This window comes from Salvelinus sp. IW2-2015, linkage group LG1 (assembly GCF_002910315.2).
Source record: "Salvelinus sp. IW2-2015 linkage group LG1, ASM291031v2, whole genome shotgun sequence".
In the NCBI taxonomy this organism is placed as follows: Eukaryota; Metazoa; Chordata; class Actinopteri; order Salmoniformes; family Salmonidae; genus Salvelinus; species Salvelinus sp. IW2-2015.
In genome coordinates, this window is record NC_036838.1 from 57,237,573 (window position 1) to 57,255,458 (window position 17,886).

General features: G+C 43.5%; 1 protein-coding gene across 2 annotated transcripts; it reads left to right on the plus strand.

Moving 5' to 3' along the window:
* The first annotated feature begins 161 nt into the window (after positions 1-161).
* Positions 162-17,585, plus strand: LOC111970772 (DCC-interacting protein 13-alpha). 2 transcript variants are annotated; one of them, XM_023997533.2, is made up of 22 exons: positions 162-351; positions 1,857-1,955; positions 4,481-4,540; positions 4,927-4,998; positions 5,344-5,431; positions 5,706-5,747; positions 5,863-5,921; positions 6,051-6,197; positions 6,358-6,440; positions 6,626-6,784; positions 6,957-7,145; positions 12,707-12,749; positions 12,879-12,935; positions 13,145-13,236; positions 13,622-13,807; positions 14,144-14,196; positions 14,327-14,501; positions 14,620-14,656; positions 14,887-15,033; positions 15,341-15,391; positions 15,497-15,586; positions 15,799-17,585. In XM_023997533.2, the coding sequence occupies exons 1-22, from the start codon at positions 298-300 to the stop codon at positions 15,952-15,954; spliced, it is 2,139 nt and encodes a 712-aa protein (XP_023853301.1). In that variant the 5' UTR covers positions 162-297; the 3' UTR covers positions 15,955-17,585. The 2 variants fall into 2 exon arrangements, with proteins under 2 accessions (XP_023853301.1, XP_023853307.1); XM_023997539.2 differs by having other exon boundaries at positions 14,147-14,196.
* Positions 17,586-17,886: the final 301 nt, after the last annotated feature.

Sequence of the window (17,886 nt, forward strand, 5' to 3'; positions counted from 1 at the left end):
TCAATATTAGGAAGGTGTTCTTAATGTTTTGTAATGTTTTGCCTGTTTATGGGCAACGGTTGAATTGAGCCAAAATGTATTTCATTGCATAGCACCAAGGAACCAATGAAATCTGTCAAAAAATACTTGATCCAATCATAMTCGTTCTAAAGGCGGGACATCCGCATGTAGGATGAGATGTGTGTGGAGGTTGATCTAAAGGGAAAACATTCAGTGGGAGTGATAGGCTAGCTATTTAATTTCTTATTGACCGATTACAGTTCATATTCGCAAGAATTGAAATAGCTAGCTATAGCCATGCCTGGAATAGATAAATTACCGATCGAGGAGACATTCGAGGACAGTCCGCAGGTAATCTCAAACTATGCTCTGTATCCTGCTAGCTACTGTAGCTCCCTGTTGTCTTTGTGGTGTGCAAGAGCGCAGCGAATGCTAGCCAGCCATGTTAGCTCGCTCGAGCAAGCGTCAAATAAAGAGCTGTCAGAAGGTGATAGGTGGCCTCTTCAAATCGAATATGTCTGGTCCCCAGGCAAACTAGCGAAACTGCTTCATGATATTTGGCCAGCTGTCAATGGTAGTAGCTATTTTTGCATTATCGGCCTTTGCACCACCTGATAAAAGTAACGCTAGTTAGATAATGGGTTTCTATTGAGACAATGCCATGGCACACATCACACCCGTGTTGTTGACGATATTGAACACATAAATTAGTCGGTCAAGCTACTTGACCGTCCTGGCTCCAGCTGGCTGGCTGGGTGCACCACTTCCTCCCTATCGTGGAGTTGAGTAAACACCGCTACTTCCCCAGAATCTAGAGACGAGGTTATTGGCTAGCTAGCGAGCTACTTCCCTAGCTGCAAACCACTGGATTTTGATGGGTTGGCTTGGCTATCTGACCATAGCTAGGCCTTTTATAAATGGTATTTGGCTTGTCTATGAGAGCTGCACTTGTACAGTAAATGTTAAAYGTTCTTTAAACCTAGCTTTGTATTTGTTGGCATTAATGAATCCCTCTTTCAGCTACGGTATATAGCCTAGATACAGTATCCAACAAAACTGCTTGCATGTCCAGTAGTCATAAGAATCATTACTGTCTGTTGCAGAACAGGCTTGTCCAGCAATGTCAGTGGACTGAGGCCATAGAAAATACTATTTAATTWTATTCCAATCCATTCTAGTCATTCTATTTCTATGGCTGAGGCTCTCTCCCCTGACAGAATGCAACAACACATACCTGTGAGACCAGTTCCAGAGTGTTGATCACTAGCTTGCACCCACTGACATGACATGTAGCTGTACAGTATGGCAGTGGTGGCGCCCAGCTACCCCGCCTCCTGGATAGCTACTGGGCATACATGCATTCTTTATCCTGCCCTATGCAAGCTACACAGTACACACCTGATTCAGCTAAACAGAATCTTGATGAAGGGTCGCTTTCCAGGAGGCCACCTCTGATGTGTGGGATGAACACAATAGTCCTGCCCTATGCAAGCTACACAGTACACACCTGATTCAGCTAAACAGAATCTTGATGAAGGGTCGCTTTCCAGGAGGCCACCTCTGATGTGTGGGATGAACACAATAGTCCTGCCCTATGCAAGCTACACAGTACACACCTGATTCAGCTAAACAGAATCTTGATGAAGGGTCGCTTTCCAGGTGGCCACCTCTGATGTGTGGGATGAACACAATAGTCAGAGGGATTGGCTAAAGCTACAGATCTGGGACCAGATTAGCCTTGCACAACGGTGACATAAGTGTGCCATCTAAGCTTCCTCTTTCAGGTAGGCCTAACCTGAATTTTTTCCTTAGATGAGTGGTTCCTTCATCTACTGTCTTTCTCTCCCTGTTGCCAGACACGCTCCCTGCTCAGTGTGTTCGAGGAGGATGCGGATGCAATATCCAACTACTCCCAGAAGCTCTTCCAGGCCATGAACAGAATCTACGATGCACAAGTGAGTAATAAGCTCTAGGATAAGTCCATGCCAGTTAGAGTGCAGGCTTAAAAAAAATATATAAACAAGCAAGCACACACTCATACAAACAGGGCTGTAACCAGGGTTTTRGTGAGGTCCTGACATTTTTGAAAGTTGAGGCTCATTTACTGCATTTCTACACAATAAAATGTTTTTTTAAATGCTATTTGGGGGAACAGCAAAAACAAGCAAAAATTCCACCAGCCATTATCACCTTGGCTGCTGTAGTTTCATTCACCTCAGTCCATCTACAAACACAGAGCCTATTAGCTATACAATTGTAACGTCATACCCCTGAAAGGGGGGAAATATGAGAAATGATTCACACTGACATGTAGCATTGGAGAGACAAACCAAAAACGTATGACATTTTCAGAACTGTATTGTTTGCATGTTGATTGCATGTTGTATTTTAATGTCGGCCTTTAGGGAACATAGGCCACGTGGAGATGTTCATATTGAAACGTATGTTTTTTTCCCCCAAATTTGTTTGATAAGATTAGTAYAGATTTTCTCAGGGGACCCCACATGGGGCTCTGACCCCAAGTTTGGTAACCTCTGTTTCCTCTGCTCCCTCCCTTCTGCATGCATTGCAGCCTGCTTCACTACTAGGCACTGCATCACTGTCTGTCTCGGTAGCCTACTCTCTGTAGAGCAACGTTATTATGTGAACTTAGTAGTGTATTTTTTTGCTCCTGCTGAGATAGGCTCTGTTTAACGTTCGCTTTGGCTTCTTACTTCATTCTTCTAGCTGGCTAAGTAATACTAGCCAGAGCCCTTCAACATTATTGCAATATGTCTCTGCTGGCAGCTAGCCACCTGACTCACGGACATATTTATAAGCGACTATTTACCAGTTGTGCACTCATTCTCTGAGATTTGGTTTTTGGTTGTTTTGGGGATGTCTGTAAACACAGTATTAATCGCAGGATGGTTTTAAAACTTCCTTTTGTCCAGCATCTCGCAAGCATACTGTCAGCAGCGTCTCAAGTCTCTAATTGAGCCGAATGCGAGGCGGGGAGTTCATATCACGTCCCAGGCCCCTGGCCTGTTTCCTGCGAAAGGGTAGTGAATGTGCTGCCAAAAAGGCAAATCCAGGAGGCGTAGGCGAACATAATGAATAAACCCCTGTTCATGATTCAAAGRGGCAGGCACAATTAGAACTCAGTCAGATCAATAATATAAACATTCTTAGCTTTGATCAATGCTGGGAGCAATATTAAGATGTAGACCCATCATTTATTTTCTTTATTGTCTGTACAAAATACCGTGCCTTCAGAAAGTTTTCATATCCTTTGACTTATTCCACATTTTATTGTGAATTCAAAATTGTTTTTTTTTTTAAACTTTTTTTTATCTTATCCATCTACATAAAAGATCCCATAATGACAAAAGTGAAAACATGTTTTTAGAAATGTTTGCAAATTTATTGAAAATTAAATACAGATATCTCATTTACATAAGTTTTCACACCCCTGAGTGTACATGTTAGAATCACCTTTGGCAGCAATTACAGCTGTGAGTCTGTCTGAGTCTTCAAGCTCTGTCATGTTGGTTGTTGATCATTGTTTGATAGCCATTTTCAAGTCTCCATAGATTTTCAAGTAGATTTAAGTCAAAACTATAACTAGGCCAATCAGGATCATTCAATGTCGTTTTGGTAAGTAACTCCGGTGTATATTTGGCCTTGTGTTTTAGGTTATTGTCCTGCTGAAAGAGGAATTTGTCTCCCAGTCTCTGTTGGAAAGCAGGCTGAACCAGGTTTTCCTGAAGCAGGGTTTTCCTGCTTAGCTCTTTTCTGTTTCTTTTCATTAATTAAAAAAAAAAAACTAGTCCTTTGCAAAGACAAGCATACCCATGACATAAAGAGTGGTACTCAGGGATGTGTTGTGTTGGATTTGCCCCAAGCATAACACTTTGTATTTAGGACATAGTTCATTTCTTTGCAACATTTTTTGCGGTTTTACTTTAGTGCCTTATTGCAAACAGGATGCATGTTTTGAAATATTTGTATTCTGACAGGCTTCCTTCTTTTCACTCTGTCATTTAGGTTTGTATTGTGGAGTAACTACAGTGTTGTTGATCCATCCTCAGTTTTCACCTATCACAGCCAATAAACTCTGTTACTGTTTAAAGTCACCATTGGCCTCATGGTGAAATCTTTGTAGTGACTGGGTGTATTGATACGCCATCCAAAGTGTAATTAATACATTTGCAAAAAAAAATGTTTTTGCTTTGTCGTTATGTGGTATTGTGCGTAGATTGATGAGGAAAAATAAATACTTTTATTAATTTTATAACAAGACTGTAACTAAATGTGGAAAAAGTCAAGGGGTCTGAAATACTTTCCGAATGGACTGTATTTGTACTATTCAACATTTTTACAAATGAGAGAAATTTTCTAGACCTCCTCATATGTAGTTAAGGCCTTAAGGCCAAGCAGACAAACACACAATAATAAGTAGTTGGTTAGGTAAAACTACATTTGCTTTTCTCCTTTTCAGAATGAGTTGAGTGCTGCCACCCATCTCACCTCCAAACTTCTGAAGGAGTATGAGAAACAGGTATGTTCTCACAATATCAACATGCTTGCATGATAGAGGTATTGGTGGTGATGGATTTCCCTTTGAACTGTCCGTTATGTTTTCTATGGCACGTTAATGCACTACTAGGACCAGGTGAAACATAAAAACACCKTGTCAATTATGGTATTATCATTAGGGCCCAGAGTTTTGTTTTACAACGTGACCAGGCAAGAAACTAGGGCCTAGTTAATTTTCTTCCAGTCAGGAAATGCTTGCATTTCTCTTTCTCMTGCATCTTCTAAGAAACCCGTTTGTTTAGAACATTAGTAGAATGCTCTGATTGTAGGTCCCTCTGGATAAGAGYGTCTGTCAAATGACTAAAATATAAATGGGATATGAATTCGGACTTTGGCCTGTCTTTGCAGCGCTTCCCTCTTTGCAGCGACGACGAGGTCATGAGCTCCACCCTGCAGCATTTTGCCAAAGTCATAGATGAGGTGAGAACTGCTGCACTGCCCTCATCCTCCTCCTCCCTGTGGCACGCTGCTGCTCACATAGGATTACATTGTCAAAACAATGACCTTCTTTAATTACACTATAAACACTCTCTCACACTGCACTTTAGCTTCTTCCTTCTTTCAGTCCATCAACCTCTTCCATCTCTCTGTCTTAACCTCTCCGATCCTTCACTCTTACATACTCTTTCAATCTTAATTTAAACCCCTCCCTTCCTTCACTCTGTATTTACCTCTCTCTTCCTTCTCGCTAAGCTCCTCTGTGATGAGAGACACATTTCCCTGAGGAGATTCAATAATGTAACTGGCCTTTCTTCTCTCCCACAGCTGAGTTCCTGTCATGCAGTCCTCTCCACTCAGCTGGCTGACGCCATGATGTTCCCTATCACCCAGTTTAAGGAGAGGGACTTAAAAGGTAAGACTCTAAGTTCCATTCCCCTTTTTTTTTTTTACTGTTTATATAGAGATAAATACAGGTATGAGAGCTGGAGACAGATCACAGGGATGACAAGGGCATAGAATTACATATAATATCCTATTAAATAAATATAATTTAATAGGAGTCCGAAGGTGGCTGTGCTGCACTATCGCTAGCCTAGACCAACGTCTGGCACTTTGTAAAGTTGACTAGTGGCAGAATGTGAACAGATAGTTGAAATGGATGTTAACCATCGTTCTCTCCCCTACAGAGATACTGACTCTGAAGGAAGTATTCCAGATAGCCAGTGATGGTGAGTGCGAACTRCTCAGTAAAACATGAAAACAAATTATTGTTGTGACATGGTATGATTTCATGAGCCCATGTTGTAATTGTAATAACCACTCATGACATTTTTCTGTCTACAGATCATGACATGGCCATCAACCGATACAGCCGCCTCTCTAAAAGGAGGGACAACGAGAAGGTACAGGGTTTGTTTTTGGGAACATAATATTATTTTTGGAGAAGTTCATTATTATAAGATTACCTTGTTATAACAATAACTGTCTCACCAAATTAAACCTGATATTTTGTGTGCGTGTCTTCTCTCCAGGTGAAGGGCGAGGTGATGGAGGATGTGTATACCTCCAGGAAGAAGCAGCACCAGACCATGATGCACTACTTCCTAGCCCTCAACACTCTGCAGTACAAGAAGAAGATTGCCATTCTGGAGCCGCTGCTGGGGTATATGCAGGCACAGGTACTGTACAGCAACCTTACTTCCTCCTCCCGTCCCTCTCTCTCTCTCTTACACCTTCTTTCTCTCCTCTCTCTCTCTTTCTGTCTATCTCTCTGTATCTCTATCTCTCTGTCTCTAGTATATGTTCTGATCAGCATGTCTATATATCTGTATCTCTCAGATCAGCTTTTTCAAGCTGGGATCAGAGAACCTCACCCAGCAGTGGGAAGATTTCCTCACCAACATAGGAACCAGCGTTCAGAAGTAAGCTTCAACCTGAATMTCCTAGCCCCTAGGAATAGAGATCTGAGATCTGAGAAGATTGGATAGTTGTAAGCAATGGTGGTAGCTCCATATTGCCTTCTGTTAGGCCAAATGGAATTATTGCCATATTGCATGCAGTGTGTTTAAGGCTGGGCATGTGTAATTTTGTGTGTGGTTGTGTCCAGTGTCCGCAGGGAGATGGATGGTGAGGTCGATGTAATGCAACAGACCATCCAGGACTTGGAGCAGGCCAGTGACCTCCTCTACATGCCAGACCCCGACCCCAGCCAGGTTCCTGTCAACCGCAACCTCACACGCAAGGCCGGCTACCTCAACAGACGCAAGTAAGACAGCACTGTCACACACTAGACACACRCACAAGCCTGGCAGAGGCTACCTCAACAAATGTATTCAATCAAATCAATCCACTCAAGTTTGTCCATATCAACCTGCACCAGAACAACAACCCATTTTAACCATGTTTTTCCTTTTTCTCTTCTGAATGTGTCCGCCCAGTAAAACAGGCCTAGTGTCTTCCTCCTGGGACCGGCAGTACTTCTTCACCCAGGGAGGGAACCTGATGGGCCAGGCACGAGGGCATGTAGCTGGGGGTCTGGTCATGGACATCGATAATTGCTCTGTCATGGCCGTGGACTGTGAGGACCGACGCTTCTGCTTCCAGATCACATCCTTCGACGGCAAGAAGTAAATTACTACATATTAAAGCTTTATAAACCAGTAATACCAGCTTATGAAGAAGAATGGCGCCGGCGGGGATGGCTGCCGTTTTGCTCCTAACCAATTGTGCTATTTTGTGTTTTTTTGCATTGTTTGTAACTTATTTTGTACATAATGTTTCTGCCTCTTTTGACCGAAAATAGCTTCTGGATATCAGAACAGCGATTACTCACATCAAACTGAACAAAGAATTTTTTTCTTTAATAAATCTGACGCATAGGATATAATGTTGCTCCCGGAAAGGCCAAATCCCCGTCATTCGCATGAGGAAAATAAGGAAATACAGCGGGCACAGATCAGGGTGCCTTGTAAGAATACGTCGGTGAGTGGGTAACACGCCTCTACCATCCGTTCTTTTGGCCAAAGTGCAATCACGGGAGAATAAACTGGACGACCTCCGTTCGAGACTATCTTACCAACGGGACATTAACTGTAATATCTTATGTTTCACGAGTCGTGGCTGAATGATGACACAGATAATATACAGTTGGCTGGGTTTTCCGTGGATCGGCAGGACAGAACAGCTACGTCTGGTAAGACGAGGAGTGGTTTGTGTCTATTTGTCAATAACAGCTGGTGCGCGATGTCTAATATTGAGGTCGTCTCAAAGTATTGCTCACCTGAGGTAGAGTACCTCATGATAAGCTATAGACCACACTGTCTACCAAGAGACTTTTCATCTATATTTTTCACAGCCGTCTATATACCACCACAAACCGATGCTGGCAATAAGACCGCACTCAACAAGCTGTATAAGGCCATAAGCAAACAAGAAAATGCTCGTCCAGAAGCGGCGCTCCTAGTGGCCGAGGACATTAATGCAGGCGAACTTAAATCAGTTTTTACCTAATTTCTACCAGCATGTCACATGTGCAACCAGAGGGGGRAAAAACTATAGACCACCTGTACTCCACACACAGAGACGTGTACAAAGCTCTCCCTCGCCTTCCATTTGGCACATCTGACCATAATTATATCCTCCTGATTCCTGCTAACAAGCAAACACTAAAGCAGGAAGTACCAGTGACTTGCTCAATACGGAAGTGGTCAGATGAWKCAGATGCTACACTACAGGACTGTTTTGCAAACACAGACTGGAATATGTTCCGGGATTCATCCAATGGCATTGAGGAGTATATTATTAAACTTATTGCTGCAGTAGTAAYTAAGATGGGGCGAAGTCTGTCTATAATAAAGCGATGCTCTGCCTTCTTAAAAAAAACTATCAACAAGGCAGGTCTTACAGGCCCTAGTTTTGTCGCACCTTGACTACTGTTCAGTCGTGTGGTCAGGTGCCACAAAAAAGGACATAGGAAAATTGCAATTGGCTCAGAAGAGGGCAGCACGGCTGGCCCTTGGATGTACACAGAGAACTAATATTAATAATATGCATGTCAATCTCTCCTGGTTGAAAGTGGAGGTGAACTGCCGGCGCCGACAGAGATGGCCGCCTCGCTTTGCGTTCCTAGGAAACTGCAGTATTTTGTATTTTTACGTGTTATTTCTTACATTAGTACCCCAGGTAATCTTAGGTTTTATTACATACTGTCGGGAGGAACTATTGGATATAAGAGCATCTTTCTGGTAAGAAGAGGGGTGGGGGGGTATGCCTTATGATTAACGAGACGTGGTGTGATCATAACAACATACAGGAACTCAAGTCCTTCTGTTCACCTGACTTACAATTCCTCACAATCAAATGTCGACGGCATTATCTACCAAGAGAATTCTCTTCGATTATAATCACAGCCGCATATAWTCCCCCCCAAGCAGACACATCGATGGCCCTGAACRAACTTCATTTGACTCTATGTAAACTGGAAACCACATATCCTGAGGCTGCATTCATTGTAGCTGGGGATTTTAACAAGGCTAATCTGAAAACAAGGCTCCCTAAATTCTATCAGCATATCGATTGTGCTACCAGGGCTGGCAAAACCCTGGATCATTGTTATTCTAACTTCCGCGACGCATATAAGGCCATCCCCCGCCCTCCTTTCACTGACCAGCTGACCACGACTCCATTTTGTTGCTTCCTGCCTATAGACGGAGACTAAAACAGGAAGCTACCGTGCTCAGGTCTGTTCAACGCTGGTCTGACCAATCTGATTCCACGCTTCAAGATTGCTTCGATCACGTGGACTGGGATATGTTCCGCATTGCGTCAAACAACAACATTGACGAATACGCTGATTCGGTAAGCGAGTTTATTAGCAAGTGCATCGGCGAYGTYGTACCCACAGCAACTATTAAAACATTCCCAAACCAKAAACTGTGGATTGATGGCAGCATTCGCGTGAAAMTGAAAGCGCGAACAACTGCTTTTAATCAGGGCAAGGTGACCGGAAACATSACCGAATACAAMCAGTGTAGCTATTCCCTCCGCAAGGCAATCAAACAAGCTAAGCGTTAGTATAGAGACAAAGTAGAGTCGCAATTCAACGGCTCAGACACGAGGTATGTGGCAGGGTCTACAGTCAATCACGGATTACAAAAAGAAAATCAGCCCCGTCGCGGAKCAGGATGTCGTGCTCCCAGACAGACTAAACAACTTCTTTGCTCGCTTTGAGGACAATACAGTGCTACTGACACGGCCCGCTACCAAAACCTGCGGACTCTCCTTCACTGCAGCGACGTGAGTAAAACATTTAAACGTGTTAAACCTCGCAAGGCTGCAGGGCCAGACGGCATCCCCGGCCGTGTCCTCAGAGCATGCGCAGACAGCTGGCTGGTGTGTTTATGGATATATCCAATCAATCATTATCCCAGTCTGCTGTTCCACATGCTTCAAGAGGGCCACCATTGTTCCTGTTCCCAAGAAAGCTAAGGTAATGAACTAAACGACTACGCCCCGTAGCACTCACTTCCGTCATCATGAAGTGCTTTGAGAGACTAGTCAAGGACCATATCACCTCCACCTACCTGACACCCTAGACCCACTCCAATTTGCTTACCGCCCAATAGGTCCACAGACGACGCAATCGCAACCACACTGCACACTGCCCTAACCCATCTGGACAAGAGGAATACCTATGTGAGAATGCTGTTCATCGACTACAGCTCAGCATTTAACACCATAGTACCCTCCAAACTCGTATCAAGCTCGAGACCCTGGTCTCGACCCCGCCCTGTGCAACTGGGTACTGGACTTCCTGACGGGCCACTCCCAGGTGGTGAGGGTAGGTAAAACATCTCCACCCTGCTGATCCTCAACACTGGGGCCCACAAGGGTGCGTTCTGAGCCCTCTCTGTACTCCCTGTTCACCCACGACTGCGTGGCCATGCACGCCTCCAACTCAATCATCAAGTTTGCAGACGACACTACAGTGGTAGGCTTGATTACCAACAACGACGAGACGGCCTACAGGGAGGAGGTGAGGGCCCTCGGAGTGTGGTGTCAGGAAAGTTCCTCGGCGTACACATCACGGACAAACTGAATTGGTCGACCCACACAGACAGTGTGGTGAAGAAGGCGCAGCAGCGCCTCTTCAACCTCAGGAGGCTGAAKAAATTYGGCTTGTCACCAAAAGGACTCACAAACTTTTACAGATGCTCAATCGAGAGCATCCTGTCGGGCTGTATCACTGCCTGGTACGGCAACTGCTCCGCCCACAACCRTAAGGCTCTCCAGAGGGTAGTGTGGTCTGCACAACGCATCACCGGGGGCAAACTACCTGCCCTCCAGGACACCTACACCACCCGATGTCACAGGAAGGCCATAAAGATCATCAAGGACAACAACCACCAGAGCCACTGCCTGTTCACCCCGMTATCATCCAGAAGGCGAGGTCAGTACAGGTGCATCAAAGCGGGGACCGAGAGACTGAAAAACAGCTTCAAGCTCAAGGCCATCAGACTGTTAAACAGCCACCACTAACATTGAGTGGCTGCTGCCAACATACTGACTCAACTCCAGCCACTTTAATAATGGAAAAATGTATGTAAAGAAATGTATCACTAGCCACTTTAAACAATGCCACTTAAGTAATGTAAGGTATGTAAACATTATATTAAGTGCCATTGTTTAAAGTGGCTAGTGATACATGTATTACATAAAGATGGCAAGATGCAGTAGATGGTATAGAGTACAGTATATACATATGAGATAAGTAATGTAGGGTATGTAAACATTATATTATCTCATATGTATATACTGTACTCTATACCATCTACTGCATCTTGCCTATGCCGTTCTGTACCATCACTCATTCATATATTTTTATGTACATATTCTTCATCCCTTTACACTTGTGTGTAATAAGGTAGTTGTTGTGGAATTGTTAGGTTAGATTACTCGTTGGTTATTACTGCATTGTCGGAACTAGAAGCACAAGCATTTCGCTACACTCGCATTAACATCTGCTAACCATGTGTATGTGACAAATAAAATTTGATTTGAGGAGAGATTGACTTCATCACTRCTTTTATATATGAGAGTTATTGACATGTTGAATGCACCGAGCTGTCTGTCTAAACTACTGGCACACAGCTCGGACACCCATGCATACCCCACAAGACATGCCACAAGAGATCTCTTCACAGTCCCTAAGTCCAGAACAGACTATGGGAGGCACACAGTACTACATAGAGCCATGACTACATGGAACTCTATTCCACATCAAGTAACTGACACAAGCAGTAAAATTACATTAAAAAAAACACCTTATGGAACAGCGGGGACTGTGAAGCAGCACAAACAATGGCACAGACATATGCATACACACACACACACACGATAACATACTCACTATACATACACATGGATTTAGTACTGTAGATATGTGGTAGTGGTGGAGTAGGGGCCTGAGGGCACACAGTGTGGTGCCTGCGTGGTATGGTACCATACCTGCCCGGTATGGCAACTGCTCAGCATCTGACCGTAAGGCGCTACAGAGGGTAGTGCGTACAGTCCAGTACATCACTGGGGGCCAAGCTTCCTGCCATCCAGGACCTATATACTCGGCGGTGTCAGAGGAAGACCCAAAATATGGTCAAAGACTCCAGTTACCCAAGTCTTAGACAGTTCTCTCTGCTACCGCACGGCAAGCGGTACCAGAGCGCCAAGTCTAGGTCCAGAAGGCTCCTTAACAGCATCTACCTCTAAGCCATAAGACTGTTGAACAATTAATCAAATGGCCACCGAACCATTTACGTTGACACCCCCCCCTCCCCTCCATTTGTTTTGTTCACTGCTGCTACTCACTGTTTTCTCTATGCATAGTCATTTTACCCCTACTTACATGTACATATTACCTAAACTAACGTGTATCCCCCACATTGACCCGGTATCCCCTGTATATAGCCTCATTATTGTTATTTTGTTACCTTTTTTGTAGTCCTTTAGTTTATTTAGTAAATATTTTCTTAACTGCATTGTTGGTTAAGGGCGTGTAAGTAAGCATTTAACGTTAAGGTCTACACCTGTTTGTATTCAGCGCATGTGACATACATTTTGATTTGATTATGAACCTTTACAACTTAGTAACTATTTTCACTGAAGTTACTGAGGTGCTTTGTCTTTGTTTCAGGGTGGCCATATTGCAGGCAGATAGCAGGAAGGACTGTGAAGAGGTGAAACAACAGTTTTAGTCATAATGTATTGTACATCTTATTTATTTATTCATTGTATAAATACAGCAGACAGACATGGAATTCGTGCATCTCCTAATAACGCTGTCCTGTGCTCCTCTCCTCTCTCAGTGGATTGCAACTATAAACAACATCTCAAAGAGGATATATCTGAGTGAGAACCCAGAGGTGAGTAGCCGGCAATCACTGGAAAAGCCTACTCTTACATCATCATTCGATCTGTCATCTATAATTAGAGCTGTGAGCCCTATGGTGTGACATTCCCCCAGACAATGCTGGATGTCTATGATGTGAGTCTCATCTCCCACCTCCCTTTGTTACTGAGCTGTTGTCAAGCACCTTTCCTCATTGCTGAAATGCCCTCTTTCTATTGGCAGGAAATTGCAGCCAGAGTGAACCAATCAGCTCTTGAGGCTGTGACACCGTCTCCCTCCTTCCAGCAGAGGCATGAGAGTATGCGGCCGACCACGTGCGTTTCTGAATCATAGAGACTTCATTATTATTAGAGCCAGGAGWTTTTCCTGACCATGGAACTCTCTGGGCCTTGGTAGTGTATAGCCGATAACTACTCTAGCCTATAAAGTGGTTACATAATCAAGACTAACCAAGGTAAAGCCTACTGTAGTAAGTTAAATTAAGACAAACCCTGCTCTAGTTAGAGGTGTCATGATATTGCATTCTGTCCAACTCTCTAACCTCCACCTCTCTGTCCATCTCTCTTACCTCAATCTCTCTCTAACCTCCACCTCTCTGTCCATCTCTCTTACCTCAATCTCTCTCTAACCTCCATCTCTCTCTAACCTCCGTTTCTCTCTGACCTCAATCTCTCTCTAACGTCCGTCTCTCCTGTATAGACAAGGGCGGTCCCGGGCAGCGCGTACCAGCAGTGTGAGCTCAGCGGGCTCTGAGACGGCCTCACCGGCCCTCTCTGTCCTCTCATTGGACGCCCTGGTGGCTCCTGACACGCCCATCCAGTTTGACATCATCTCTCCAGTCAGCGATGAGTACGCAGGCCAGGCCAAGGCTGCGGGACAGGGCAGGTCGGTACTAACTAACCAGGGTTTCCCAAACGGTGTATAGGCGGGACGAGCCCCTGGTATATGTTCAAGCTAGGGGCGAAACTTTGGTTTTAGAAGTGGGGGGAGATAAGTTATTATTTATTTTAATTATCCAGTTGGATTAACACTCCAAACAGCCTACCCTATGCACGGAGGCATCCGCATGGTCCTAAAGCACACCGTTGCCTCRTTTTATATCACATTCCAATGATAAAAATGCAATTACAGAAGGTTGCGCCCCTGGTTCAAGCTATATTGAAATGAAAACAGTCATATTAATTCATATTTTTGTGTTTCTTTTCTCCCCGTTTCTGAAAGAAGGACCAACCCGTTTGGTGAATCAGGAGACACTCCACCTGAGGAGAGTGAAGGTACTGTCTCTGTCTGTCTATCTGTCTGTGTCAGGTCTGTCTTGCTGTGTGTGTGTCTGTGTGCATGCCATTGTCTGTGTGTGTGTCACCCTCTCTCTYTCTCTTTCTCTCTGTCTGTGTGTCCATCCAGACTCCATCCTGCACCAGCTGTTCATCGTGCGTTTCCTGGGTTCTATGGAGGTGAAGAATGCAGACAGCTCTGACGTCATCTATGAGACCATGAGACAGATCCTAGCAGCCAGGGCCATACATAACATCTTCAGGATGACTGAGTCTCACCTGCTGGTCACCTGCGAGTGCCTCAAGTGAGACATATGCTCTTTGAGTAATGTGCATGCGTTTTGTTTTTAATGTGTGACATAATTAAAAGCATGCTCTTACAGTCAATAGATTTGCCCGTGTGTGATGTTTTGTGGTTTTCAGGCTCATCGATCCTCAGACACAAGTCACACGGCTGAGGGTAGGTCCTCCCTCTCACACTACATCCATTAAAACATGTTTCTGTTTATCTATCATTCTATTCACTGATAGTCAATTATATAATTTCCTCAGTAGCATTACTGATAGGTCAAATCAATCATCACTGACACAACACCTGTCTAGAGGCTATTGGCCTATCATCACTGACACAACACCTGTCTAGACTCGATATTAGACATGACTTCTTGTTTTAATTCTCCCCTCCCCAAGTTCCCTCTTTCCAGTGTGGTGGTGTGTTCGTCCCACCAGGAGAACAGGCGTCTGTTTGGATTCGTCCTGCAGACTGCAGAAGGCAGGGTGGACGGACGACCTGTCACCGTCTGCTATATCTTTGAGTCCAACAATGATGGGGAGAAGGTAAGTTCTGCTCTGCTGTGTAGCCTTTGTTCTAACATGATGTGTTGGTAAGGGCCAGTAGTTACAGGCYATAACTAGGGCCTGGAGTTTTTCCTGGTCAGCCACACATGCAAATGTGTTTTCATGGTTTGGAACAAGTCCTGACTCTAGGAATAAGCATATTGTGTCTGTATAGGGATGGCACTATCAGTTAAAACGGTTGATAGTTTTCATGTTGTGACAAAAGGAAGACATTTGCATGTGTCTACTGTTCCCTGTGTTCATTTCTTGTTATCTCTGAGTGCATGTTGCGTTGTTCTCCTTTCAGATATGTGACAGTGTTGGGCTGGCMAAACAGATCGCTTTCCACTCAGAGATGGTAAGACATGTGAGACTCTCTGTTTTAGTTGAATTAATTAGTTAAGATTTTAAGATGAATCTTAGCTACTCATGTGGGACCTTGACAAATTTTGGGCTGATTCAGGATCGCAAAGCTACAGAGAAGAAGGAKGAGCAGGACAAGGCCAAGGAGAAACAGCAGGAGGAGCTGAGTAAACAGAAACAGATTGAAAAGGTAGCGTCAGTGTCCCAGCAAATCAATACATTTCCATACCMAAAAAATTGACAATATAGTATTTCTCCTATTCTTGTTGACTTATAGATCAATGCCTATCTTGATCAGTTTTTGGTCTATAATCATAACTGTATTACCCTCTGTGTTCACTCATGTTACAGTAAACTGAAATTCATTGATTAATGAATAAATTAATTTGAATGAACCCACAGGACCTGGAGGAACAGAGCCGTTTAATCGCAGCCTCCAGTCGCCCCACCCCCCCTGCTCCTAGTGCTGATGGGCAGTTCCTGGTGCTGAGCAAAAGTCAATCAGAGGACAGTGATGCAGGACAGGAGGGGCGGGAGAAGGGAGAGTCGGAGGCCTAACAGAATGGAAGGGAAAGAGCTTTCACCAGATACTACTTTGGACCATCAAACTACCGGAAATCGGTCATCTTCAATGGAAGGAGACGACGTGAGAAGACTTTGAGCAATTGTTTGTGTGGTTTTTGGCCCATAGGGTGGTGGGCACAATTGGCCCAGCATCGTCCGGATTAGGGTTTGGCCGGGGTAGGCCGTTACTGTAAATAAGAATTTGTTCTTAACTGACTTGTCTAGTTAAATACATTTAAAAAGTCACCTATGTTGAGCCAATGTTATTTTCTGAACAGACAACTGCACAAGCTTGGCGATGTCTTACTACAAAGTAGTATCCAGTGAAAATGCACAGTTAGAGCGGGATTTGGTTCCTCGGCTCCTCAGCCCTGGGCCTCGGCTTAGCCTCTATGGGCTTTTCTCTGGCTCCTACATTGTTTTACAGAGGAGTTGGACTGCAAATAGACTTTATAACGTTAAACAAAGATGGATTAAGACCCCACTAAACTAACAAAAGAAGAGGAGAAATGTGTGTGAATGACTGAACACTCAAAGAATCCTTCCGGATCTTTCTCATCCTCCATATGTAAATCATGTATKATATACTGGTACTTGTATTCAGAGGAAATGTAGAAGGAGATGATTAGTGTTTTAAGCTTCTTTTTTTTTTTATAATCAGGGTGGTTCTGACTCTGAATACCATGGCATACTACAAAACATAGAGATTTATAGAGTGTATTAATTTGTTGGGGAAGGGAAGACATTGCACATGTTAATACTGTAATGACTTTTATAAAATACTTACTTGTTTATGTAAACCATATACATGTTGTCTTCCAGTCAGCTAACACGATTGCATGTGCTTTGGATCCCATCATTCAAGATACCTAATTGTCATGCTTTTTTTCTTTCTTCTATAATGAATAATTACCCTTTCAATTGACCGTTTTGAGTGTGTTTGGTTTCAAGATGAGAATTTAGATCTCTAATCATTTTAACCCCAAACACCAATAATGGTTCCTCATTCAATGGATCAGACTACTTGCCATAGCCCAACAGACCCTGTGCCTGAGGTGTAATGTATTCATCTCATTGGTTGGAACAAAGAACAATACTATAATACAAAGTGCTAAATCAGGGCATTGACTCTTAAAAGGAAAAGGGAAAACAGGATCTATGAACTGTTCGTTTTTTCCCATTATGTGTGTTAATCCATTTTATGTTTTGAAATGGTTTGTGTTTTTCTCAGATTTCTGTATAAAGAAATGCACTACATACATTTTGTCTGAAATGTTCCTCAACCATAACCCATTGCTATGTAAGTTTCTGCTGAGCTCTGACTAAGTTTATCACTTCACTCATAGTGAACACATGTTGCAGTGACATGATGCAGGGAAAACTATCATATCAACCAAGTGGAATTGATTTGACATATTACTGATAATGAAAGTTGAGTCTGCTTTATTATCATTTTGAAGAAAGGTGTTTAAAGGAGTAGTTAGGAACTGTTGTTACTGAGATGTTAATATGGGGGACTGCACTTTATTGATGCAGGGGGAAATAGGATCAAGTTTACTCTATACTTCAGTGATTACTGTTGCAGTCTTAAATAGCTTTTCAACAATAAAGGTACACTAATTCAAGGCTGTCTTATTTTAGAACTCCTAGGTTGTGTGTGTGTGTGTCTCGAGACTAGAGGGTGACTGTAAAAACAAGTATATTATTTCATACAGTAGCAGACTACTTTTATAGTCTGAACAAAAGTTTTTGGGCGCGACCGTGCGCATTGAGGACGTCCCGTGTGTCCGAATCCTCTCCTTTCCATTCAGGGAGAAAAGTAAACAAGTGTGCAATTCGTTTAAAGCTCCCGTTGTTCTGGTCGCTAAAGCGAGCACTAATCCGCTCTTAATAGGTCGAATCGCGGAAGAACAATGATTACACGCG